Below are 27,125 nucleotides of genomic sequence, written 5' to 3'. Positions count from 1 at the left end.
CTGCTTTGTGACAACACCTGTTGTAAAAAGCGCTATATGAATTAATTTTGCTTGCTTGATTTCAGTGGATCATGGCTCAGTTATGTTCCCTGACTAAGGGACTGAGATGGAACCCCAATAAAATGGTTTTGTTTGAGAGTGTAGACTGAACAGCTTGTGGCACAACACAAAAGCATGTGGACTTGTTTGAAGTCAAAAACTGAAGTACCTGAAGAACAGACCAACATGCAAAAACAGTGTAGTTCAAAATGAGCCTTTCTGAACGCTCATTGCACCACCAGACTTTTAATAAGGCACATTTAAATGAACGAGTCTCAAAACATTGAATTTAAAAGTGCTTGACTTTTAATTGAGAATATGAGTTCAACACATCTGCAGCTGTGGTAGATGAAGACTGGAAGGGAAGTAAAAAGAAAGTGTTAGTGTTCATTAAATACATCAAAACATTTAACCAGTGATTATGAATAGGGAAAAAAAAAAAAAAAAAGCAGTACAAAGCACAGAGTTTCTCAACTCCATTACTGTGTGTGAGCTTGCAACAATTGCTATATTTGAGCCTATTAAACTACAAATCCTGGCCAGAGAGTTGGAGCTGGCTTCTCAGACGCAGTTTAAGCTTGGAATAAATAAAGTATTTAGCATTAACTATACAATTTGCATTGTGAGTTTTGGGGATTTGGACCTCTCTGGTAGAAGTGTGTAACTGCAGGGGGTGTGGTATCTGCAAGGTGGGAGGGGCCTGTTAAACCATTACAACTGCTTTAGGGTGGATACATTACAGCAGACAAAGTGGAGAGACGGAGTCACTCAAACAGAAGCGAGTCATCAGATGAGAACATGCCAAAAGCCAGCGTTAGCAAGTTTGCTGAAAGACTGTCTATTCAGCAGTTAGACACCAGATAAAAGAGAAGATGCTCTTTATGATCTGGTTTACCAACAAAGGTAAGAGTTGAATCCTCACTGCTGGCAAAACCCAAAAATAAATTGTCAAAATAAAACTGATAGATTTGCATACAAACCATGTGTATGAATAATTATTAAAAACACACCTTGCCATCAAAGCAGGTCTCCTTACACGGAGTCTGGGACGGCATACAGACCTCGGTAGAGCACATGAAGTAGATCTGTGAAAGGAGGGAAAGACATTGAGCATCTGAGACCTATTAAATCATCTCAGAACAGAAGGGGGATTACTGCACCTCCTCATTGAGGTATTTATTGGTGGACTTGTCCATAAACTGGAAGGCCTTCACTTCAAAACGCCGCACGTGGGGATCCTGCGATTGGCCGGCCACGTAGAGGATCGAGATGTTGTCGGAATCGAGAGGGTTGGGGCAACTGCAGGACAAAAACCAAAGAAGCCTAGAGTGGATGCAATACAATCCGACACTGCCGCCTCTAACCAGGCCAATCAGGCAGTGTATTCATAACCATTTCATTCAATAACAGTTTAAGGGTGGGTGTTCCCATCACTGAACTCAGACTCAAGAACAGTATTTTACAGCAAGCCACTCTGAATGACTGCATATAGAAGCGGCAATAATAGAATATGGCCTCATTAGAGCTGGACACAGCCTGGATCCTTACATCACTTTAGTCTGTACAGAATAAGGGGATGATTGTCACATGTGGGGTGTTTCCAAGGTAATTAGTGTGGTCACTGATGGCTCTTCAAGGGGGTCAACAGTGCTGCTACTGATACAAGCCCAACATGGTAACTAGACTCAGCATGGCTACTCAGGTCCAGCACAGCTCACTCAAAGGAAACGACATGCATTGCAGTTTTAAATGCATGATTGCCACAGCCTTCTACTTCAAACCTACCCCTCATACAGCAGCACCAAGGCACTCTTAGCAGAGCGAGGGTAGGCCACGCAGTAGTGCACCACCAGAGTGGCTTTAGGGTTGGGAGCGTTTATTCGCAGTTCCAGGTACACAGGTTTACCCAGGAGAACTTTCAGGGGCTGGTGATCCTCAGAGCAGAATTTGGTGAAGGTCTCATCTGCAAAAAATAAAAAGGATTTAGGAATGGGTTTAACAGGAGTTCAGTTAATGTGCATTTGAAACAGAGTGGAAGAAGTGTGTTATGTAGGCAGATATACACAGCCACTTCATTAGGTGCTAGTAAAAGGTTGGACCCCCCTTTTGCCTTCAGAACTGCCTTAATTCATCTGGAACCAGTCTGCCCATTCTCCTCGGACCGCTCACATCAACAAGGCATTTTCGTCCACACAACTGCCGCTCACTGGATATCTCCCCCTTTTCAGACCATTCTCTGTAAACCCTAGAGATGGCTGTGCGTGAAAATCACAGTAGATCAGCAGTTTCTGAAATACTCAGACCAGCCCGTCCGGCACCAACAACCATGCCACGTGCAAAGTTGCTTAAATCCCCTTTCTTCCCCATTCTGATGCTTGATCTGCACTTCTTGACCACCTCTACATGGCTGGTGAGTGCAAGCTGTAGTAACCGATCAACTAGGGGTATTATTTACTATTCTTCAAGTTATTCTATGCAGGTATAGAAGTGAGTGCTGAGGGAGCAGGAGCCTCCAGGTTTAACGGCACCCTCCAAAACAAGTTCAGATTTTAACAAATACATGTGCTTGATTTAAAATGAAGCATTTTTGTTCCTGTTCTCAGGTCCTGCACCATTCAAAGTTAATCCTGTATTACAGGTCATTACAGTGAGCCGATTCAGTTCCCTCCACAACTGCTGGGCACTCTGGGGGCACATTAAAAACACATGCCAGTTGAGGAGCAAAGAGGGAAAGTGTATGCAGAGTTAGAGCAGTTCTGAAACCTAAAGCTAAAAAAAGTCACCCAACATCATGATCTCATCTTTAGCCCAGAGGACACAGCATCCATGGTTTCCAAAGAGAATTTGATCTGTTGGACTACTGGACACTTTTCCGCTTCAACTCAAATGAGCTCAGGCCCAGAGAAGGTGGCAGCATTTCTGGTTCTTCACATGGTAGAGTTTTAACTTTCATTTGTTAACACAGCGATGAAGTGGGTTGCTCTTAAGAAGAAAATATTTTACCCTGCGCAATCCGAAGCTGGACTCCATACAGTCCCTTGGCCCTCACCAAGGCTGGCAGGCTGGCACTCTTCACCATGTATCCAGCACTAGCCCAGCCCTTCATCAAACGGCTTTGAGAAGCCTGCGGCGCCAGAGGGTCTGCAAGGACCGGAGAGTCCGCAAGGTCCAAACTGCCCTTTGAGTAGCGACACTCAACCATAAGCCTGAAAGGAAACAGCATTTAATGTTAGCTACACACCACAGATTCAAAAGACATCAGAATACCAGATTAGACGTTTAACAGTATTATATACCAGCATTATGTTACACATTGCATGTGCAAACCGTAACATGACATGTTTACAGACTGGCCTGCACCATTTTGATGAAAAACCTTCAAAACATCCTGGCTCAACTTGCATTTTTTATTTTCCAAGTAAAACATCCTCTACAGCTTCAATGTGGCATTAATGCAGGTTGAGAAAAATACAATATAAAATGTGCCATTACTTTTTAATGCAGTTATTTGCTGAACTTGCCTTTGAAGAATGTTGCCTTTGCAAATTAAGATCAAGATTAAGTGACCCTTATAAGTCCCACCATGGGGAAATTTCACCTCTGCATTTAACCCATCCGTGAAGTGAACCACCACACACACACGGGGCAGTGAGCACACTTGCCCGGAGCGGTGGGCAGCCCAATCCGCAGCACCCGGGGAGCAATTGGGGGTTAGGTGTCTTGCTCAAGGACACCTCAGTCATGTGCTGTCGGCTCTGGGGATCGAACCGGCGACCTTCCGGTCACAAGGCTGGATCCCTAACCTCCAGCCTATGACTGCCCCAACATGGAAAATATGCAAAATTGGTCATGTTAGCCCTCCTTCCAAAGCCACAGGCCCAAAACACCCAATTAGTCACCACAATTAAACCTGAACAAGCTGGCTACAACACCTCATTCGTAAAAAATGCGCTGTTAAAAGCCAATAGTGACCAACTTGAGAAACACTCAAAGCAAAACGCTTCCTCAAAACTACAACGCAGACATTGAACATCCAGATTACATACAAGATAAGCCACAGCTAGCTGGTATATTAGTGTTAGAATAAGCCAAGTCAAAGTTCATTTATATACTATATTATATAACTATAATCAACTACATAATTCTGGAAAACCTCTTGCTTTTTCCATCCACTTTGTTCAAAGCCTTTTCCACTTCCATTTCATTTTTCTTTAGCATTCAAGTTGTTGGAACCTGGGCAACTTCCCCTGCCATTTTGTGAGCAGAGCTGGGCGATATGGCCAAATTTTTTCACGAAACAAAATTCATATGTTTGATATCAATACATGTCACAATAAAGGTCAAATCATTTCTTTCCAGTTTGAAGGCTGATTTTTGCTCCTGGGTGGGGAAACGGGTTTAAACCATCCTTTATGGTCAAAACACGACAAACACCCACTCAAACAGTGGAACATTTCACAGATGTCATGGGACAGCGGGAGAAAGTGCCCGATTAGTCGTTTTTACCAGCTGGAAAGGCACGGCTGCAGTTTTTGTAACTCAATTTAAGAAAAAAGTTTTTTGCCATGTGGTGAGGAGTGCGCTGCCATCCCGTTACAAAGGGGGAAACAAGGGCCCCAACAACAACGCTAAACATCGCAGCATTCAGACAAGCTAGCAGAAGTCTGGATATCGCTGTTCTATGGGAGCAGTTTAAGGGGTGAACCTCAATACATCGGACGCTCACCATGTAAAAGCTTTAACTGCAGTGTGTCTCAGGCAAGACAGTCTTCCCTTTAGGTACATTTAAACTGAAGTCAGTGTTAGCATCTCATTTGATCTACAGTATCAATACAACCCCCCCCGACTCACCTGACAGGAATATCCCTGGTAATGATGCCGTACTGCAGGACGCGCTTCCTGATTGGTGACTGCACTTCAGCCAAGTAAACGGTTGTTTCTCCAATTTGCTGATTAACAAAAAGCTCAAATTAGTCCTTAATTACAGAGTTAAAGTCAAAGGGGCACGTTACAAAAAGTCACAGCTGGAAAATCTCACGTAAGAATGTGTTCCACACTCCGTCACCCCAAACTTGAAAACGGCAAAGTCTCTGTTGGCAATGACTGGTTTACAGCTACTCCTCCCCACCACCATCAGACGTGCAGGGTTTATGGGCAAACCAGCAACGTTGGAGGGAACGACAAAGATGAACTGCCTGTCGGCCAAACATACTTAAATGGGAGAGGGAGAAGAAAATGGATAAGTCAAACTTGGCTGCATAGAAACAGAGCGAGGAAGTACAGTTCAACAATTTGTAAAAATGTAGTGAATAAAAAAAAGGGTCATTAAAAAAAACCAAAAACCCACTCCATATTTACTACATCTACATATTTAGAGAAATGTGTCCATATGAAATTACACACCACCCAAGAGAAGCTGAAAATTTAAAATTTATGACTAAATTACAATTTCTATAATTGTGTACAAGTTATACTCCTGTATATGGAATAACTGTACTCATTGTGAGTTTTGAGAATTAAACCCTTCCAGCAGAAGCACCACATTCCTAAAAACCTGAAAAAGATGCAAGAACAGCTGCACAATCCCTTGAAAAATGTACAAATACTTGGTGGACCAAGCAGATTTAGTCGCTGCACTTTGATGTTAATCAATTTCAAACTGTTTAAAATGTGCATTTGCACCCTTGCTCTACATGCAACAAATACTGTATGGATCAATTTACCATCCATGGGGTAGTAACAGGCGAAAGTCGCCTCGTCTCTGCAGCATCCTCTCCTCAGACACTCGGCAGCTGTAGTCCCAGGACGACCACACGGCAATCTCTGACCACTAGGAAAGCTGCAGCCTGCAAGGAATGTGACATTAGACTGTTCGGAATGAATTTAGTACATTATTATACATCCTTAAACAATACAACCACTACCAAATAAGTCACTGTATATGGGCTAGTGTACCAATTAAAGGAAAAACTGGAGGCAGCAATTCAATGGCATCAGTGGTAGAGTCAATTTTACTCAATATGCTATTAAACCAGAAAATTCAGCATCAATATTTTAAACAAAATATTATATAATACTCTCTTTTGGCCAAAATGCAAGGACAAGTGTATTGCTACTGTCAAAAAAACTGGGGTCCCAACTCTTGCTTACATATGTACATACAACTTCTGAAACTTCACAGGGGCCCCTTTAGTGCCCTTCTGCAGCCCCCTGGGGTCCAGTTTGAGAACAGCTGATGCAAAGAATCAATTTGAAAATCTGCACAGCCTTCTGAAAGTGGGTCATGCAGTACTGTTAGCAGCAGAACAGAGAGCCTCACCTTTTTTGAAGTTTGAATGCAACGCAAGAGATGAGGGCATCGCAGTCACCTGCATACTGGTTGGTGTAGGGGACAGTTGCTCCCATTGGGAAGTGGGCGGTTGAACCCCTGGTGTAGGGAGCAGTGGATCAAATTCAGGAGAGGACAGTGGCTCCACTGGTGTAGGGGACAGTGGCATCCATTGGGGAGTGGAGAGTCGATCCCCTGGTGTAGGGAATAGTGGACCAAATTCAGGAGAGGACAGTGGGTCCAATCGGGGAGAGGAGAGTCGATCCCCTGGTGAAGGGAACAGTGGACCAAATTCAGGAGAGGACAGTGGCTCCACTGGTGTAGGGGACAGTGGCTTCCATTGGGGAGAGGAGAGTCGATCCCCTGGTGTAGGGAACAGTGGACCAAATTCAGGAGAGGACAGTGGCTCCACTGGTGTAGGGGACAGTGGCTTCCATTGGGGAGAGGAGAGTCGATCCCCTGGTGTAGGGAACAGTGGACCAAATAGAGGAGAGGACAGTGGCCCCAGTCGCGGAGAGGAGAGTCGATCCCCTGGTGTAGGGAACAGTGGACCAAATTCAGGAGAGGACTGTGGGTCCAATCGCGGAGAGGAGAGTCGATCCCCTGGTGTAGGGAACAGTGGACCAAATTCAGGAGAGGACAGTGGCTCCACTGGTGTAGGGGACAGTGGCTTCCTTTGGGGAGAGGAGAGTCGATCCCCTGGTGTAGGGAACAGTTGACCAAATACAGGAGAGGACAGTGGCCCCAGTCGTGGAGAGGTGAGTCGATCCGCTGGTGTAGGGAACAGTGGACCAAATTCAGGAGAGGACAGTGGGTCCAATCGGGGAGAGGAGAGTCGATCCCCTGGTGTAGGGAACAGTGGACCAAATACAGGAAAGGACAGTGGGTCCAATCGGGGAGAGGAGAGTCGATCACCTGGTGTAGGGAACAGTGGACCAAATACAGGAGAGGACAGTGGGTCCAATTGGGGAGAGGAGAGTCGATCCCCTGGTGTAGGGAACAGTGGACCAAATACAGGAGAGGACAGTGGGTCAAATCGCGGAGAGGAGAGTCGATCCCCTGGTGTAGGGAACAGTGGACCAAATTCAGGAGAGGACAGTGGCTCCACTGGTGTAGGGGACAGTGGTTTTCTTTGGGGAGAGGAGAGTCGATCCGCTGGTGTAGGGAACAGTGGAACAAATTCAGGAGAGGACAGTGGGTCCACTTGGGGAGAGGAGAGTCGATCCCCTGGTGTAGGGAACAGTGGACCAAATTCAGGAGAGGACAGTGGGTCCAATCGGGGAGAGGAGAGTCGATCCCCTGGTGTAGGGAACAGTGGACCAAATTCAGGAGAGGACAGTGGGTCCAATCGCGGAGAGGAGAGCCGATCCCCTGGTGTAGGGAACAGTGGACCAAATTCAGGAGAGGACAGTGGGTCCAATCGCGGAGAGGAGAGTCGATCCACTGGTGTAGGAAACAGTGGACCAAATTCAGGAGAGGACAGTGGCTCCACTGGTGTAGGGGACAGTGGCTTCCTTTGGGGAGAGGAGAGTCGATCCCCTGGTGTAGGGAACAGTGGACCAAATTCAGCAGAGGACAGTGGGTCCAATCGGGGAGAGGAGAGTCGATCCCCTGGCGTAGGGAACAGTGGACCAAATACAGGAGAGGACAGTGGGTCCAATCTGGGAGAGGAGTGTCGATCCCCTGGTGTAGGGAACAGTGGACCAAATTCAGGAGAGGACAGTGGCTCCACTGGTGTAGGGGACAGTGGCTTTCTTTGGGGAGAGGAGAGTCGATCCGCTGGTGTAGGGAACAGTGGAACAAATTCAGGAGAGGACAGTGGGTCCTCTCGGGGAGAGGAGAGTCGATCCCCTGTTGTAGGGAACAGTGGACCAAATACAGGAGAGGACAGTGGCCCCAGTCGCGGAGAGGAGAGTCGATCCCCTGGTGTAGGGAACAGTGGACCAAATTCAGGAGAGGACAGTGGCCCCAGTCGCGGAGAGGAGAGTCGATCCCCTGGTGTAGGGAACAGTGGACCAAATTCAGGAGAGGACAGTGGGTCCACTCGGGGAGAGGAGAGTCGATCCCCTGGTGTAGGGAACAGTGGACCAAATTCAGGAGAGGACAGTGGGTCCACTTGGGGAGAGGAGAGTCGATCCCCTGGTGTAGGGAACAGTGGACCAAATTCAGGAGAGGACAGTGGGTCCACTCGGGGAGAGGAGAGTCGATCCCCTGGTGTAGGGAACAGTGGACCAAATTCAGGAGAGGACAGTGGGTCCAATCGCGGAGAGGAGAGTCGATCCGCTGGTGTAGGAAACAGTGCACCAAATTCAGGAGAGGACAGTGGGTCCAATCGCGGAGAGGAGAGTCGATCCCCTGGTGTAAGGAACAGGACAACCATTACATGGTAGCATCAATTTTATATACACAATGACATTAAAACTACATTACATACCAATATTTTAGCATGCATATTGAGTATTGAAATATTACATAATTTTCACAAATGTCTGGCCAAAACTAAACAAAACAAAAAGCATTTTGTGCTGTCAAAAAAACCTTGCATCACAAATACCAAGTTCACAGGAAAAGGACAACTTTAATTTAAGTTAATAATACCAGACCAAGTTTGGGGCATTTTTTTGGTCCATTCCTCATGAAGTTTACAAACTATATAAAAGGAAAGGCATTTTCAAATTATGACAAACTGAATAATGATAAAAAGGGAGGTTCTGACAGCAGGGATATCCACCCAGTCTCAGCCAGCTCCCCACCACCCCGTCAGATTTACACCCAGCAGTAACATCTGTACAGCCTTCTGAAAGCAAGTCATGCAGTACTGTTCGCAGCAGAACAGGGAGACTCACCTCGTTGTTTGCATTTTGAACGACGCCCAAGAGACGAGGGCATCGCTGGCACATGCATACTGGTTGGTGTAGGAGACGGTTGTTCCCATTGGAAAGCCGGCAGTGGAACCCCTGGTGCAGGGAACAGCGGATCAAATTCAGGAAAGAACAGCAGATCCAATGGGGAAGCGGTCAGTGTTGCCAGTGGCAGTGGATCAGGTTGGGGAACGGACACTGGCTCCCCATAGGGAAAGTACAGCTGCACTGCTTGGGGAGGGGATATCTTGACAGCAGGGTAGGACAGAACAGGATGGCGTGAAGATCGCGTTTTTGAAGAGGGCGCGTGACTGGAGTTACTGCAGGACACTGTGACGATCTCAAGCTGCCCAGCGCTGTTACGATACAGGAATCTCAGAGTGTAGCTGCCCTCCTGCAAACATTCATACAAAACCACCACGTTTATACAACTCCTATTCAGTTTGCAGTATCTTAGCCTCACCCAGCATAATCACCTCAGAGAACAGGCAAAGCAGCATCTAGGTTTGTATATCAGTGGTGTAGAAAATGAACTGAAAACATGATCATTTACCTGTATAGTTGATCTAGTTTATTAATGCTGATAAATTAAGAACATGTTGCCCACCTCAACAGTGACAGGACAGCCAGCAAAGTGGATGTGAAGAACAACCCTCCCGTTTTCCCTGGTTAGAGAGTAGTCACAGGCCTCTGGAAGGCCGAAGACAGGATACATTCCTGATGAATCTGAGAAAGAACTCACTGTAACTCAGCATGTCCACGCCAATAAAGCTTCCATCAACCGATTGGGAAAACTTGCATCAGGGCAAACAGCGTTTAGGAGACTTTTAGTAGAGGTTAAAAGCATTTAGGGGAGTTCAGGAGCTCCTTTTCCATTCCACTAACTGAGCTACATGTAGTAAAGTAAAACCAACAGATGTGTCCTTTGCAAAGCTCTTCAAGAGGAAAGTAATCTTTTCCCTCTGTGCCATTTCATCCACTCAGTTAGTTCCCAATTCACTTCATTTGAGTTTAATGTGCTGGTGTGTGTTGAAGCTCCTGAAGCGCTCCACAGCAGAATTAGTAGATAAAATAATCCTCCTTTACAGTAAAATGAAGCTCTGCTGATCCTTGAACACAGTTTAACAGTAAATGGTCTTAAACGCTGGAGTTAATGTAGAACTGCTAATTCACCCTTTAACCCTGAAGATCAGCACAGACTGCTGGTCACCACAGCAACACCGACAACAGTCTCACCCAGCTAGTAGCCAAAGAAATGGCAGAGAGGGAGATTTAAGATGAACATCAATAATTTGGAGACAAAGGGATTAGAGTTGCATTTATAGTCACTCCAGCTGGTTTCTTGATACGATTAATCTGCAACGACAAACTGTGAAACACCCCGTTCCACCTTAAATGCAGCAGCAGTTACGTTCTGGCGCATCAGGTACAATTTAAGGTGGAAAAGGGAACTTTGAACAAGAAGCTGGTCGAAGGGAGAGACGTTTTACAATAAACTGTTCTACTTTTGAAGAGAAGTTTCCTCCCAGAGCTGTTACTCAGCTGAGCTGAAGCTTAAACTAGGGCACAGTTAGACTGCTAGTATATAGCATTATATACTGGTATATTAGAACACACTGATGCACAGGACATAGCTGGTGTTGCGGCTCCCAACATGGTGTGATTTCCATTAAAAGGGACAAAATGGCTCTTAACATCTGGGCACCCACTGCTTGTGTAGAGGAACATGTAGGTGAAAAACGTTAAACAGAACCGCTCCCTGCCCACCTTGAATGAAAAACGTAGGACTGATCGAAACAGCTTGCTTACCAAAGACCTGCATCTCAGAGAGAGAGCCTGGGGGCAAAACTACCGCCATAGCATTTTCACCACAAAACACCAAGTATCTCTGGCCTTCTGCCGAGCCATCCTGCTGCTCTGCGCCTCCTTCATCTAAGATGCCGCTTGGGTCGATGGCCTGCTCTGAATTCAGGGTCTCAATCATCACACTGCCCTGCCTCAGCCCGCAAGCAAGAGTCAGAAGCAGGAGCAGGACGATGGCGGGCTGCAATGAGGCCATGTTTGAGGTCAAAGGCCCCAAAACTGGTGTGAACTCGCTGCAGCTCCCGACAGCCTTTAATAGACTTGGGAGTCGATTCCGGAAAGAGTCGGTTCTCTGATTCCAGGCACTTTGGAGTTGATTGCCCCCCGTGACTTCATGCTCGGCCATAATAGCGTCGTATGTGCTTAATGTCGTACGTTTTATATCGCTGCACCTCACGGTTCGCCGTGGTTTCGCTGTCTTTGGGATCAAGAATCGAGAAAACTGTGGTGAGGAATCAATTCATAGAGTCGACTCCATTGATAGGCATCACGTGGAATCGGAACCGGAGTCGACTCCTTCAGCAGGTGCGTGCGAGAAGATGAAGAACACCTGGCTACAATGAAAATGTGCACACACTTAAAATGTTCCCTCTCCTTTCTTTCTTTCTTATTTTGGTTTTGTCTGATTTGGAGTTATATAGAACCCTTTTCAAAACCATTCTATACAGAACCATATGCAACTCATTCTCCATCAATTTCCTGCTGAAAAGAACAATTTAGTCATGCAACGGCTTTTTTCAACACTCATGTTTCTATATAAAATTTAAAGACCTAAAGAATCTAAATTCCTAAAGAACCCTCAAAGAGCCATCTTTTTGTAAGAGTGGACTCATTCAGTGGTCAAGCAGGGTTATGGTTCACCAGCCAACAGGTTGGTGTACTGTGATCCTAAAGCCCTCCCAACATCATAAATCATGATTAAAATTATTACGGTGCTCTGTGACGCATTTGGGAACAAAACCATCATTTTATTTCCTGCCTTTCTTCTCTGTGTCGCAGGAACAAGCACATCACGATTGACCTCGGGACGGGTAACAAGATCAACTGGACCATGGAGGACAAGCAGGAGATGATAGACATAATGGAGACCGTCTACAGGGGAGCCAGGAAATGACGAGGTCTGGTGGTGTCCCTCCAGACTACTCCACCAAATACAGATACTGATGCCCCCTCTTTCATTCATTCTCCAGTCTACTCATTGCCATGTCCTCTTCCCGGATTCCTCCATGGGACTGTTTTTATGTGGACAGTGAAGTGGCCTTGTGTAGGATTTTATTTAAAGGACTCCCCCAGTGTTGCAGTTACCATCAGAAACTGCTCCAGCGCACCTTTTCTGTTTTTCCTCTGTGTTGTGAATAAGTATTTCTAAGAAAAGTGTTGAAGGAAATTCTGAGGGACGCACTGAAGGAATGCAGTGTTTGATAAGCCGTTTTAGTTCATCTGCTACAGCGAAGAGGCTTTGTCACATTAAGTGAAACCTCAGTTTATCCAGCTCAAGTTAAAACTGACCAGTAGTTATGAACTCGATGGAGCAGCTTTAATACAAAACTCACTAAACTCAGCTTTACACACACGTTCCTTAAAAGACTGTCTAAGAAAAGGGGTCACAGTCTAGAACACATTCATGCTCTATCCTCATGTTTGGAGGACCAGATTGATCCAGCAAACACACACCTGTTATGCTTCCATAGTTGGAATGAAGGTTCTGTTGGTACATTTCTTGTTCATTGAGGTACAGTGTAAGTGTTCCCTCAAGAGGTTCTGCAGTGGTTCTAATTGTGAACCTTAAAATCAGTTTCTCCAGGTGAAAAGTTGGTATTTGGACCTTTTTCATAACCGAATGTTTTAAAACAGAACAGTAGAATAAAAGCCTGGAGGCGAGGCGGGGTGTGTGGACTCAGTACAGCTTAGAACAGATCATTTAAGCGGTCGGGGTGGAGGTATAGCAACCATCCATACTAAAGCTTTAGGCGTGAACCAGAAAGTAGGACCTACATTTTCATCTTTTGAAGTTCTTGTACTTAATATACTTGAGCAAGGAACAAATAAACATTCATTTTTATTAATCACAATTTACAGGCCACCCGGTCCGTATTCTCAGTTCTTACAGGAATTCGCTGAGTTTCTATCAAGCCTAATAACGTTTTCAAGTAAAATATTAATTGTCGGAGATTTTAATGTCCACATAGACAACCCTCACGACACATTAAGTAAGGCATTCATATCTATCATAGACTCCATGGGATTCACCCAAATTATAAAAGGGCCCACACACTACCTCAACCACACTCTAGACTTAATACTGACCTTTGGTGTAGACATAGTTAACTTAGCCATTCTCCCCCAGAGCAAAGCCGTCTCAGACCATTACTTAATCTCATACAAAATCCAGTTTAGTGGTAATGTGCGTTCATCACCATGTTATCAGGTTAAGAGGACTATAAGTTCCTCCACAGCTGGCAGCTTTATCAGAAACCTCCCGCAGTTATCAACTTCAGTCAGCAGTCCATCTAATCCTACTGAATTAGATACTATGACCAAATTCCTAGAGGATACTCTTCGATCTACGTTAGACAGTGTAGCTCCATTAAAAAGCAAAATAGTACGGCAGAAAAAACTCGCCCCTTGGTCTAACGATCACACTCGAGCTTTAAAACAGACTGCCAGACAACTAGAGCGAAAATGGCGTCCGACTAAATTAGAAGTGTTCCAGTCCGCCTGGAAGGAGAGCCTTATAGACTATAGAAGAGCTCTTACTGCAGCATGCTCAGCCTATCTCTCCTCTCTCATAGAAAACAATAAGAACAATCCTAGACTATTATTTAGCACAATTTCTAAACTAACAGAGAACAAAAGAGTCACTGAACCCCAGATGACCAGATGGCCTATAGCAGCAATGATTTTATGAATTTCTTTAGTGATAAAATCGAAAAAATTAGACCGAAAATTCTGAATGCACAGTTAAACTCCACAAACATGCTGGCTTATAAATCCAGTCTAGACCCTGAGAATATTAGAGTCACTGCAGATAGGCTGGAATCGTTTACATTACTCCAAGAAAATGAACTAGTCAAAATAGTTTCTTCTGCAAAACCATCGACCTGTATTCTAGACCCAATTCCTACAGGTCTACTCAAGGAAATCTTATCAGAAATAACTAAGCCTATTCTGTCAATAATAAACTCCTCTCTTAGTCTCGGATATATATCACAAAAATTTTTAAACTTGCAGTAATTAGACCGCTGATTAAGAAAGCTAACCTCGATCCCTGTGAACTATCAAATTATAGACCTCTCAAATCTCCCCTTTATATCGAAGATCCTGGAAAAAGTGGTAACCAAACAATTAAGCTCTTATCTGCATAGGAATAATCTACATGAAAAAATTCAGTCTGGTTTTAGGCCACATCATATTACAGAAACAGCATTAGTAAAAATTATAAATGATCTTCTATTATTCACGGACCAAGGAAATGTGTCGTTGTTAGTCCTCCTTGATCTTAGTGCAGCATTTGACACAATAGACCACTCTATCCTACTAGATAGACTAGAAAACCTTGTAGGGGTAACAGGAACAGCTCTTTCCTGGTTCAGGTCCTACCTCACTGATCGATATCAGTTTGTTAATGTAAAGGGTGAATCATCTTTTCGTGCAAAAGTAATGTATGGTGTTCCACAAGGGTCTGTTTTAGGACCTATATTACTCACAATATATATGCTACGACTAGGCACCATTATCAGTAAACACGGCATAAATTTCCACTGCTATGCCGATGACACCCAGTTATATATATCAAGCAAACCAAATGACAAAATTAAACTTGGCATGATTGAGGACTGTATAAAAGACATAAAAGATTGGATGTCAAGCAATTTTCTGCTACTTAACTCAGACAAAACAGAGGTCCTGCTTCTGGGTTCAAAATTAGCCAGAAACAAACTGTCTAATTTAACACTTAATCTCTCAGTTTCATCAAGCTTATCTGTTAAAAATCTTGGTGTCATGATAGACGCTGATCTATCCTTCGACACACATATAACTAATATCTCTAGAACAGCCTTCCTGCATCTCCGCAACATTGCTAAATTAAGAAATGCATGATCCCTACAGGATGCAGAAAAGCTAGTTCATGCATTTATTACTTCAAGGCTAGATTATTGTAATGCCCTGCTGTCTGGATGTCCCAGCAAAAGCCTTAACAAGCTTCAGCTAGTCCAGAACGCTGCAGCCAGAAAGTTCGACCATATTAGTCCAGTTTTATCAAACCTGCACTGGTTACCAGTCAAATTTCACATCGATTATAAAATTCTATTACTGACACATAAAGCTCTAAACGGGCTCGCCCCTCAGTACCTGAGTGAGCTCCTCTCCCACTATGAACCATCATGCCTACTTAGATCACAAGGTGCTGGCTTACTACTGGTACCTAGAATTAATAAAGTTACATCAGGAGGGGAAGAGCTTTCTCATACAAAGCCCCCCAGCTCTGGAATAATCTTCCTGCTAATGTTCGGGAATCAGACAGCCTCAATCTTTAAGTCTAGGCTAAAAACTTTTGTACAGTCAAGCATTTGGTGATTAGTCTTCCCTGTCAGGTCTAGACCTGCTGGAGTCTCCACTGCTCTGTTTTACTGTAACCTGTGGTCAGCCACTCTTTACAGAACTGTTTTTTTCTTTCTTTTCTCTGCCGAGCTGATCAGCTGCCCATCCTGTGCGTCTGATGCTGTTGCCTCTTCTGCCTTGATTGGTGCCGCTGCTCACCAGCCTTCCAGACCAGTTTGACCACCACTGAACTTCTTGCTTTACAGAGCTGTGCAATCCTCACCCTCAGATCTTTTCTTTTCCCACTTTACTATAATACTTCATACTAATAATGTTTGCTATCTGGTGTCGACCAGAGGAGGATGGGTTCCCCTTCTGAGTCTTGGTTCCTCTCAAGGTTTCTTCCTCTTTTAGGGAGTTTTTCCTTGCCACCGTCGCCACTGGCTTGCTCATGGGGGCTCGGACCCGGATTTTCTCTCCTTTTCTTTTCTCTTCTCTCTGTAATACTGATTGTTTTGTAAAGCTGCTTTGTGACAACACCTGTTGTAAAAAGCGCTATATGAATTAATTTTGCTTGCTTGATTTCAGTGGATCATGGCTCAGTTATGTTCCCTGACTAAGGGACTGAGATGGAACCCCAATAAAATGGTTTTGTTTGAGAGTGTAGACTGAACAGCTTGTGGCACAACACAAAAGCATGTGGACTTGTTTGAAGTCAAAAACTGAAGTACCTGAAGAACAGACCAACATGCAAAAACAGTGTAGTTCAAAATGAGCCTTTCTGAACGCTCATTGCACCACCAGACTTTTAATAAGGCACATTTAAATGAACGAGTCTCAAAACATTGAATTTAAAAGTGCTTGACTTTTAATTGAGAATATGAGTTCAACACATCTGCAGCTGTGGTAGATTAAGACTGGAAGGGAAGTAAAAAGAAAGTGTTAGTGTTAATTAAATACATCAAAACATTTAACCAGTGATTATGAATAGGGAAAAAAAAAAAAAAAAAGCAGTACAAAGCACAGAGTTTCTCAACTCCATTACTGTGTGTGAGCTTGCATCAAGTGCTATATTTGAGCCTATTAAACTACAAATCCTGGCCAGAGAGTTGGAGCTGGCTTCTCAGACGCAGTTTAAGCTTGGAATAAATAAAGTATTTAGCATTAACTATACAATTTGCATTGTGAGTTTTGGGGATTTGGACCTCTCTGGTAGAAGTGTGTAACTGCAGGGGGTGTGGTATCTGCAAGGTGGGAGGGGCCTGTTAAACCATTACAACTGCTTTAGGGTGGATACATTACAGCAGACAAAGTGGAGAGACGGAGTCACTCAAACAGAAGCGAGTCATCAGATGAGAACATGCCAAAAGCCAGCGTTAGCAAGTTTGCTGAAAGACTGTCTATTCAGCAGTTAGACACCAGATAAAAGAGAAGATGCTCTTTATGATCTGGTTTACCAACAAAGGTAAGAGTTGAATCCTCACTGCTGGCAAAACCCAAAAATAAATTGTCAAAATAAAACTGATAGATTTGCATACAAACCATGTGTATGAATAATTATTAAAAACACACCTTGCCATCAAAGCAGGTCTCCTTACACGGAGTCTGGGACGGCATACAGACCTCGGTAGAGCACATGAAGTAGATCTGTGAAAGGAGGGAAAGACATTGAGCATCTGAGACCTATTAAATCATCTCAGAACAGAAGGGGGATTACTGCACCTCCTCATTGAGGTATTTATTGGTGGACTTGTCCATAAACTGGAAGGCCTTCACTTCAAAACGCCGCACGTGGGGATCCTGCGATTGGCCGGCCACGTAGAGGATCGAGATGTTGTCGGAATCGAGAGGGTTGGGGCAACTGCAGGACAAAAACCAAAGAAGCCTAGAGTGGATGCAATACAATCCGACACTGCCGCCTCTAACCAGGCCAATCAGGCAGTGTATTCATAACCATTTCATTCAATAACAGTTTAAGGGTGGGTGTTCCCATCACTGAACTCAGACTCAAGAACAGTATTTTACAGCAAGCCACTCTGAATGACTGCATATAGAAGCGGCAATAATAGAATATGGCCTCATTAGAGCTGGACACAGCCTGGATCCTTACATCACTTTAGTCTGTACAGAATAAGGGGATGATTGTCACATGTGGGGTGTTTCCAAGGTAATTAGTGTGGTCACTGATGGCTCTTCAAGGGGGTCAACAGTGCTGCTACTGATACAAGCCCAACATGGTAACTAGACTCAGCATGGCTACTCAGGTCCAGCACAGCTCACTCAAAGGAAACGACATGCATTGCAGTTTTAAATGCATGATTGCCACAGCCTTCTACTTCAAACCTACCCCTCATACAGCAGCACCAAGGCACTCTTAGCAGAGCGAGGGTAGGCCACGCAGTAGTGCACCACCAGAGTGGCTTTAGGGTTGGGAGCGTTTATTCGCAGTTCCAGGTACACAGGTTTACCCAGGAGAACTTTCAGGGGCTGGTGATCCTCAGAGCAGAATTTGGTGAAGGTCTCATCTGCAAAAAATAAAAAGGATTTAGGAATGGGTTTAACAGGAGTTCAGTTAATGTGCATTTGAAACAGAGTGGAAGAAGTGTGTTATGTAGGCAGATATACACAGCCACTTCATTAGGTGCTAGTAAAAGGTTGGACCCCCCTTTTGCCTTCAGAACTGCCTTAATTCATCTGGAACCAGTCTGCCCATTCTCCTCGGACCGCTCACATCAACAAGGCATTTTCGTCCACACAACTGCCGCTCACTGGATATCTCCCCCTTTTCAGACCATTCTCTGTAAACCCTAGAGATGGCTGTGCGTGAAAATCACAGTAGATCAGCAGTTTCTGAAATACTCAGACCAGCCCGTCCGGCACCAACAACCATGCCACGTGCAAAGTTGCTTAAATCCCCTTTCTTCCCCATTCTGATGCTTGATCTGCACTTCTTGACCACCTCTACATGGCTGGTGAGTGCAAGCTGTAGTAACCGATCAACTAGGGGTATTATTTACTATTCTTCAAGTTATTCTATGCAGGTATAGAAGTGAGTGCTGAGGGAGCAGGAGCCTCCAGGTTTAACGGCACCCTCCAAAACAAGTTCAGATTTTAACAAATACATGTGCTTGATTTAAAATGAAGCATTTTTGTTCCTGTTCTCAGGTCCTGCACCATTCAAAGTTAATCCTGTATTACAGGTCATTACAGTGAGCCGATTCAGTTCCCTCCACAACTGCTGGGCACTCTGGGGGCACATTAAAAACACATGCCAGTTGAGGAGCAAAGAGGGAAAGTGTATGCAGAGTTAGAGCAGTTCTGAAACCTAAAGCTAAAAAAAGTCACCCAACATCATGATCTCATCTTTAGCCCAGAGGACACAGCATCCATGGTTTCCAAAGAGAATTTGATCTGTTGGACTACTGGACACTTTTCCGCTTCAACTCAAATGAGCTCAGGCCCAGAGAAGGTGGCAGCATTTCTGGTTCTTCACATGGTAGAGTTTTAACTTTCATTTGTTAACACAGCGATGAAGTGGGTTGCTCTTAAGAAGAAAATATTTTACCCTGCGCAATCCGAAGCTGGACTCCATACAGTCCCTTGGCCCTCACCAAGGCTGGCAGGCTGGCACTCTTCACCATGTATCCAGCACTAGCCCAGCCCTTCATCAAACGGCTTTGAGAAGCCTGCGGCGCCAGAGGGTCTGCAAGGACCGGAGAGTCCGCAAGGTCCAAACTGCCCTTTGAGTAGCGACACTCAACCATAAGCCTGAAAGGAAACAGCATTTAATGTTAGCTACACACCACAGATTCAAAAGACATCAGAATACCAGATTAGACGTTTAACAGTATTATATACCAGCATTATGTTACACATTGCATGTGCAAACCGTAACATGACATGTTTACAGACTGGCCTGCACCATTTTGATGAAAAACCTTCAAAACATCCTGGCTCAACTTGCATTTTTTATTTTCCAAGTAAAACATCCTCTACAGCTTCAATGTGGCATTAATGCAGGTTGAGAAAAATACAATATAAAATGTGCCATTACTTTTTAATGCAGTTATTTGCTGAACTTGCCTTTGAAGAATGTTGCCTTTGCAAATTAAGATCAAGATTAAGTGACCCTTATAAGTCCCACCATGGGGAAATTTCACCTCTGCATTTAACCCATCCGTGAAGTGAACCACCACACACACACGGGGCAGTGAGCACACTTGCCCGGAGCGGTGGGCAGCCCAATCCGCAGCACCCGGGGAGCAATTGGGGGTTAGGTGTCTTGCTCAAGGACACCTCAGTCATGTGCTGTCGGCTCTGGGGATCGAACCGGCGACCTTCCGGTCACAAGGCTGGATCCCTAACCTCCAGCCTATGACTGCCCCAACATGGAAAATATGCAAAATTGGTCATGTTAGCCCTCCTTCCAAAGCCACAGGCCCAAAACACCCAATTAGTCACCACAATTAAACCTGAACAAGCTGGCTACAACACCTCATTCGTAAAAAATGCGCTGTTAAAAGCCAATAGTGACCAACTTGAGAAACACTCAAAGCAAAACGCTTCCTCAAAACTACAACGCAGACATTGAACATCCAGATTACATACAAGATAAGCCACAGCTAGCTGGTATATTAGTGTTAGAATAAGCCAAGTCAAAGTTCATTTATATACTATATTATATAACTATAATCAACTACATAATTCTGGAAAACCTCTTGCTTTTTCCATCCACTTTGTTCAAAGCCTTTTCCACTTCCATTTCATTTTTCTTTAGCATTCAAGTTGTTGGAACCTGGGCAACTTCCCCTGCCATTTTGTGAGCAGAGCTGGGCGATATGGCCAAATTTTTTCACGAAACAAAATTCATATGTTTGATATCAATACATGTCACAATAAAGGTCAAATCATTTCTTTCCAGTTTGAAGGCTGATTTTTGCTCCTGGGTGGGGAAACGGGTTTAAACCATCCTTTATGGTCAAAACACGACAAACACCCACTCAAACAGTGGAACATTTCACAGATGTCATGGGACAGCGGGAGAAAGTGCCCGATTAGTCGTTTTTACCAGCTGGAAAGGCACGGCTGCAGTTTTTGTAACTCAATTTAAGAAAAAAGTTTTTTGCCATGTGGTGAGGAGTGCGCTGCCATCCCGTTACAAAGGGGGAAACAAGGGCCCCAACAACAACGCTAAACATCGCAGCATTCAGACAAGCTAGCAGAAGTCTGGATATCGCTGTTCTAGGGGAGCAGTTTAAGGGGTGAACCTCAATACATCGGACGCTCACCATGTAAAAGCTTTAACTGCAGTGTGTCTCAGGCAAGACAGTCTTCCCTTTAGGTACATTTAAACTGAAGTCAGTGTTAGCATCTCATTTGATCTACAGTATCAATACAACCCCCCCCGACTCACCTGACAGGAATATCCCTGGTAATGATGCCGTACTGCAGGACGCGCTTCCTGATTGGTGACTGCACTTCAGCCAAGTAAACGGTTGTTTCTCCAATTTGCTGATTAACAAAAAGCTCAAATTAGTCCTTAATTACAGAGTTAAAGTCAAAGGGGCACGTTACAAAAAGTCACAGCTGGAAAATCTCACGTAAGAATGTGTTCCACACTCCGTCACCCCAAACTTGAAAACGGCAAAGTCTCTGTTGGCAATGACTGGTTTACAGCTACTCCTCCCCACCACCATCAGACGTGCAGGGTTTATGGGCAAACCAGCAACGTTGGAGGGAACGACAAAGATGAACTGCCTGTCGGCCAAACATACTTAAATGGGAGAGGGAGAAGAAAATGGATAAGTCAAACTTGGCTGCATAGAAACAGAGCGAGGAAGTACAGTTCAACAATTTGTAAAAATGTAGTGAATAAAAAAAAGGGTCATTAAAAAAAACCAAAAACCCACTCCATATTTACTACATCTACATATTTAGAGAAATGTGTCCATATGAAATTACACACCACCCAAGAGAAGCTGAAAATTTAAAATTTATGACTAAATTACAATTTCTATAATTGTGTACAAGGTATACTCCTGTATATGGAATAACTGTACTCATTGTGAGTTTTGAGAATTAAACCCTTCCAGCAGAAGCACCACATTCCTAAAAACCTGAAAAAGATGCAAGAACAGCTGCACAATCCCTTGAAAAATGTACAAATACTTGGTGGACCAAGCAGATTTAGTCGCTGCACTTTGATGTTAATCAATTTCAAACTGTTTAAAATGTGCATTTGCACCCTTGCTCTACATGCAACAAATACTGTATGGATCAATTTACCATCCATGGGGTAGTAACAGGCGAAAGTCGCCTCGTCTCTGCAGCATCCTCTCCTCAGACACTCGGCAGCTGTAGTCCCAGGACGACCACACGGCAATCTCTGACCACTAGGAAAGCTGCAGCCTGCAAGGAATGTGACATTAGACTGTTCGGAATGAATTTAGTACATTATTATACATCCTTAAACAATACAACCACTACCAAATAAGTCACTGTATATGGGCTAGTGTACCAATTAAAGGAAAAACTGGAGGCAGCAATTCAATGGCATCAGTGGTAGAGTCAATTTTACTCAATATGCTATTAAACCAGAAAATTCAGCATCAATATTTTAAACAAAATATTATATAATACTCTCTTTTGGCCAAAATGCAAGGACAAGTGTATTGCTACTGTCAAAAAAACTGGGGTCCCAACTCTTGCTTACATATGTACATACAACTTCTGAAACTTCACAGGGGCCCCTTTAGTGCCCTTCTGCAGCCCCCTGGGGTCCAGTTTGAGAACAGCTGATGCAAAGAATCAATTTGAAAATCTGCACAGCCTTCTGAAAGTGGGTCATGCAGTACTGTTAGCAGCAGAACAGAGAGCCTCACCTTTTTTGAAGTTTGAATGCAACGCAAGAGATGAGGGCATCGCAGTCACCTGCATACTGGTTGGTGTAGGGGACAGTTGCTCCCATTGGGAAGTGGGCGGTTGAACCCCTGGTGTAGGGAGCAGTGGATCAAATTCAGGAGTGGACAGTGGCTCCACTGGTGTAGGGGACAGTGGCATCCATTGGGGAGTGGAGAGTCGATCCCCTGGTGTAGGGAATAGTGGACCAAATTCAGGAGAGGACAGTGGGTCCAATCGGGGAGAGGAGAGTCGATCCCCTGGTGTAGGGAACAGTGGACCAAATTCAGGAGAGGACAGTGGCTCCACTGGTGTAGGGGACAGTGGCTTCCTTTGGGGAGAGGAGAGTCGATCCCCTGGTGTAGGGAACAGTTGACCAAATACAGGAGAGGACAGTGGCCCCAGTCGTGCAGAGGTGAGTCGATCCGCTGGTGTAGGGAACAGTGGACCAAATTCAGGAGAGGACAGTGGGTCCAATCGGGGAGAGGAGAGTCGATCCCCTGGTGTAGGGAACAGTGGACCAAATACAGGAAAGGACAGTGGGTCCAATCGGGGAGAGGAGAGTCGATCACCTGGTGTAGGGAACAGTGGACCAAATACAGGAGAGGACAGTGGGTCCAATTGGGGAGAGGAGAGTCGATCCCCTGGTGTAGGGAACAGTGGACCAAATACAGGAGAGGACAGTGGGTCAAATCGCAGAGAGGAGAGTCGATCCCCTGGTGTAGGGAACAGTGGACCAAATTCAGGAGAGGACAGTGGCTCCACTGGTGTAGGGGACAGTGGTTTTCTTTGGGGAGAGGAGAGTCGATCCGCTGGTGTAGGGAACAGTGGAACAAATTCAGGAGAGGACAGTGGGTCCACTTGGGGAGAGGAGAGTCGATCCCCTGGTGTAGGGAACAGTGGACCAAATTCAGGAGAGGACAGTGGGTCCAATCGGGGAGAGGAGAGTCGATCCCCTGGTGTAGGGAACAGTGGACCAAATTCAGGAGAGGACAGTGGGTCCAATCGCGGAGAGGAGAGCCGATCCCCTGGTGTAGGGAACAGTGGACCAAATTCAGGAGAGGACAGTGGGTCCAATCGCGGAGAGGAGAGTCGATCCACTGGTGTAGGAAACAGTGGACCAAATTCAGGAGAGGACAGTGGCTCCACTGGTGTAGGGGACAGTGGCTTCCTTTGGGGAGAGGAGAGTCGATCCCCTGGTGTAGGGAACAGGGGACCATATTCAGCAGAGGACAGTGGGTCCAATCGGGGAGAGGAGAGTCGATCCCCTGGCGTAGGGAACAGTGGACCAAATACAGGAGAGGACAGTGGGTCCAATCTGGGAGAGGAGTGTCGATCCCCTGGTGTAGGGAACAGTGGACCAAATTCAGGAGAGGACAGTGGCTCCACTGGTGTAGGGGACAGTGGCTTTCTTTGGGGAGAGGAGAGTCGATCCGCTGGTGTAGGGAACAGTGGAACAAATTCAGGAGAGGACAGTGGGTCCTCTCGGGGAGAGGAGAGTCGATCCCCTGTTGTAGGGAACAGTGGACCAAATTCAGGAGAGGACAGTGGCCCCAGTCGCGGAGAGGAGAGTCGATCCCCTGGTGTAGGGAACAGTGGACCAAATTCAGGAGAGGACAGTGGCCCCAGTCGCGGAGAGGAGAGTCGATCCCCTGGTGTAGGGAACAGTGGACCAAATTCAGGAGAGGACAGTGGGTCCACTCGGGGAGAGGAGAGTCGATCCCCTGGTGTAGGGAACAGTGGACCAAATTCAGGAGAGGACAGTGGGTCCACTTGGGGAGAGGAGAGTCGATCCCCTGGTGTAGGGAACAGTTGACCAAATTCAGGAGAGGACAGTGGGTCCACTCGGGGAGAGGAGAGTCGATCCCCTGGTGTAGGGAACAGGGGACCATATTCAGCAGAGGACAGTGGGTCCAATCGCGGAGAGGAGAGTCGATCCGCTGGTGTAGGAAACAGTGCACCAAATTCAGGAGAGGACAGTGGGTCCAATCGCGGAGAGGAGAGTCGATCCCCTGGTGTAAGGAACAGGACAACCATTACATGGTAGCATCAATTTTATATACACAATGACATTAAAACTACATTACATACCAATATTTTAGCATGCATATTGAGTATTGAAATATTACATAATTTTCACAAATGTCTGGCCAAAACTAAACAAAACAAAAAGCATTTTGTGCTGTCAAAAAAACCTTGCATCACAAATACCAAGTTCACAGGAAAAGGACAACTTTAATTTAAGTTAATAATACCAGACCAAGTTTGGGGCATTTTTTTGGTCCATTCCTCATGAAGTTTACAAACTATATAAAAGGAAAGGCATTTTCAAATTATGACAAACTGAATAATGATAAAAAGGGAGGTTCTGACAGCAGGGATATCCACCCAGTCTCAGCCAGCTCCCCACCACCCCGTCAGATTTACACCCAGCAGTAACATCTGTACAGCCTTCTGAAAGCAAGTCATGCAGTACTGTTCGCAGCAGAACAGGGAGACTCACCTCGTTGTTTGCATTTTGAACGACGCCCAAGAGACGAGGGCATCGCCGGCACATGCATACTGGTTGGTGTAGGAGACGGTTGTTCCCATTGGAAAGCCGGCAGTGGAACCCCTGGTGCAGGGAACAGCGGATCAAATTCAGGAAAGAACAGCAGATCCAATGGGGAAGCGGTCAGTGTTGCCAGTGGCAGTGGATCAGGTTGGGGAACGGACACTGGCTCCCCATAGGGAAAGTACAGCTGCACTGCTTGGGGAGGGGATATCTTGACAGCAGGGTAGGACAGAACAGGATGGCGTGAAGATCGCGTTTTTGAAGAGGGCGCGTGACTGGAGTTACTGCAGGACACTGTGACGATCTCAAGCTGCCCAGCGCTGTTACGATACAGGAATCTCAGAGTGTAGCTGCCCTCCTGCAAACATTCATACAAAACCACCACGTTTATACAACTCCTATTCAGTTTGCAGTATCTTAGCCTCACCCAGCATAATCACCTCAGAGAACAGGCAAAGCAGCATCTAGGTTTGTATATCAGTGGTGTAGAAAATGAACTGAAAACATGATCATTTACCTGTATAGTTGATCTAGTTTATTAATGCTGATAAATTAAGAACATGTTGCCCACCTCAACAGTGACAGGACAGCCAGCAAAGTGGATGTGAAGAACAACCCTCCCGTTTTCCCTGGTTAGAGAGTAGTCACAGGCCTCTGGAAGGCCGAAGACAGGATACATTCCTGATGAATCTGAGAAAGAACTCACTGTAACTCAGCATGTCCACGCCAATAAAGCTTCCATCAACCGATTGGGAAAACTTGCATCAGGGCAAACAGCGTTTAGGAGACTTTTAGTAGAGGTTAAAAGCATTTAGGGGAGTTCAGGAGCTCCTTTTCCATTCCACTAACTGAGCTACATGTAGTAAAGTAAAACCAACAGATGTGTCCTTTGCAAAGCTCTTCAAGAGGAAAGTAATCTTTTCCCTCTGTGCCATTTCATCCACTCAGTTAGTTCCCAATTCACTTCATTTGAGTTTAATGTGCTGGTGTGTGTTGAAGCTCCTGAAGCGCTCCACAGCAGAATTAGTAGATAAAATAATCCTCCTTTACAGTAAAATGAAGCTCTGCTGATCCTTGAACACAGTTTAACAGTAAATGGTCTTAAACGCTGGAGTTAATGTAGAACTGCTAATTCACCCTTTAACCCTGAAGATCAGCACAGACTGCTGGTCACCACAGCAACACCGACAACAGTCTCACCCAGCTAGTAGCCAAAGAAATGGCAGAGAGGGAGATTTAAGATGAACATCAATAATTTGGAGACAAAGGGATTAGAGTTGCATTTATAGTCACTCCAGCTGGTTTCTTGATACGATTAATCTGCAACGACAAACTGTGAAACACCCCGTTCCACCTTAAATGCAGCAGCAGTTACGTTCTGGCGCATCAGGTACAATTTAAGGTGGAAAAGGGAACTTTGAACAAGAAGCTGGTCGAAGGGAGAGACGTTTTACAATAAACTGTTCTACTTTGAAGAGAAGTTTCCTCCCAGAGCTGTTACTCAGCTGAGCTGAAGCTTAAACTAGGGCACAGTTAGACTGCTAGTATATAGCATTATATACTGGTATATTAGAACACACTGATGCACAGGACATAGCTGGTGTTGCGGCTCCCAACATGGTGTGATTTCCATTAAAAGGGACAAAATGGCTCTTAACATCTGGGCACCCACTGCTTGTGTAGAGGAACATGTAGGTGAAAAACGTTAAACAGAACCGCTCCCTGCCCACCTCGAATGAAAAACGTAGGACTGATCGAAACAGCTTGCTTACCAAAGACCTGCATCTCAGAGAGAGAGCCTGGGGGCAAAACTACCGCCATAGCATTTTCACCACAAAACACCAAGTATCTCTGGCCTTCTGCCGAGCCATCCTGCTGCTCTGCGCCTCCTTCATCTAAGGTGCCTTCGCTTGGGTCGATGGCCTGCTCTGAATTCAGGGTCTCAATCATCACACTGCCCTGCCTCAGCCCGCAAGCAAGAGTCAGAAGCAGGAGCAGGACGATGGCAGGCTGCAATGAGGCCATGTTTGAGGTCAAAGGC

General features: G+C 45.2%; 2 protein-coding genes and 1 long non-coding RNA gene across 3 annotated transcripts; 1 reads left to right on the top strand and 2 right to left on the bottom strand.

Moving 5' to 3' along the window:
• Nucleotides 1-322: 322 nt before the first annotated feature.
• LOC119263889 (zona pellucida sperm-binding protein 4-like) lies at nt 323-7,225 on the bottom strand. The gene is made up of 10 exons (XM_037540771.1): nt 6,992-7,225; nt 6,359-6,847; nt 5,763-5,885; nt 5,078-5,250; nt 4,891-4,988; nt 3,043-3,245; nt 1,825-2,002; nt 1,200-1,338; nt 1,050-1,124; nt 323-394 (listed from the first exon to the last, which is right to left on the bottom strand). Exons 2-10 carry the CDS (start codon nt 6,534-6,536, stop codon nt 329-331), a joined length of 1,233 nt encoding a protein of 410 aa, XP_037396668.1. The 5' UTR covers nt 6,537-6,847; nt 6,992-7,225; the 3' UTR covers nt 323-328.
• Nucleotides 7,226-11,722: 4,497 nt separating this feature from the next.
• Nucleotides 11,723-12,273, top strand: LOC119263890. The gene is made up of 2 exons (XR_005130612.1): nt 11,723-11,962; nt 12,091-12,273. It is a non-coding gene; the product is annotated as an uncharacterized LOC119263890 (long non-coding RNA).
• Nucleotides 12,274-17,193: 4,920 nt separating this feature from the next.
• On the bottom strand, nt 17,194-23,035 carry LOC119264297 (zona pellucida sperm-binding protein 4-like). Its single transcript, XM_037542735.1, has 8 exons — nt 22,515-23,035; nt 21,919-22,041; nt 21,234-21,406; nt 21,047-21,144; nt 19,199-19,401; nt 17,981-18,158; nt 17,356-17,494; nt 17,194-17,280 (listed from the first exon to the last, which is right to left on the bottom strand). The coding sequence occupies exons 1-8, from the start codon at nt 22,690-22,692 to the stop codon at nt 17,194-17,196; spliced, it is 1,179 nt and encodes a 392-aa protein (XP_037398632.1). The 5' UTR covers nt 22,693-23,035.
• Between the last annotated feature and the right edge of the window lie 4,090 nt (nt 23,036-27,125).

The sequence above is a fragment of the Pygocentrus nattereri genome, chromosome 1 (assembly GCF_015220715.1).
Source record: "Pygocentrus nattereri isolate fPygNat1 chromosome 1, fPygNat1.pri, whole genome shotgun sequence".
Classification (NCBI taxonomy): domain Eukaryota; kingdom Metazoa; phylum Chordata; class Actinopteri; order Characiformes; family Serrasalmidae; genus Pygocentrus; species Pygocentrus nattereri.
The sequence above is the reverse complement of the archived record's forward strand: the minus strand, read 5'-3'. Positions and strand labels throughout refer to the sequence as shown.

Excerpts from the sequence above, each read along its gene's own strand:
- LOC119264297 (XM_037542735.1), bottom strand. The coding sequence starts at position 22,692 with ATGCCACTGTCCCCTACACCAGTGGAGCCACTGTCCACTCCTGAATTT. Across the intron at positions 21,407-21,918 it reads CTGTTACTACCCCATGGATG|TATGTTTGGCCGACAGGCAG; the intron begins GTAAATTGATCC and ends CTCCCATTTAAG. Across the intron at positions 19,402-21,046 it reads ACCAGGGATATTCCTGTCAG|GCTTATGGTTGAGTGTCGCT; the intron begins GTGAGTCGGGGG and ends GTTTCCTTTCAG.
- LOC119263889 (XM_037540771.1), bottom strand. The coding sequence starts at position 6,536 with ATGCCACTGTCCCCTACACCAGTGGAGCCACTGTCCTCTCCTGAATTT. Across the intron at positions 5,886-6,358 it reads GCATTCAAACTTCAAAAAAG|GCTGCAGCTTTCCTAGTGGT; the intron begins GTGAGGCTCTCT and ends CATTCCTTGCAG. Across the intron at positions 3,246-4,890 it reads ACCAGGGATATTCCTGTCAG|GCTTATGGTTGAGTGTCGCT; the intron begins GTGAGTCGGGGG and ends GTTTCCTTTCAG.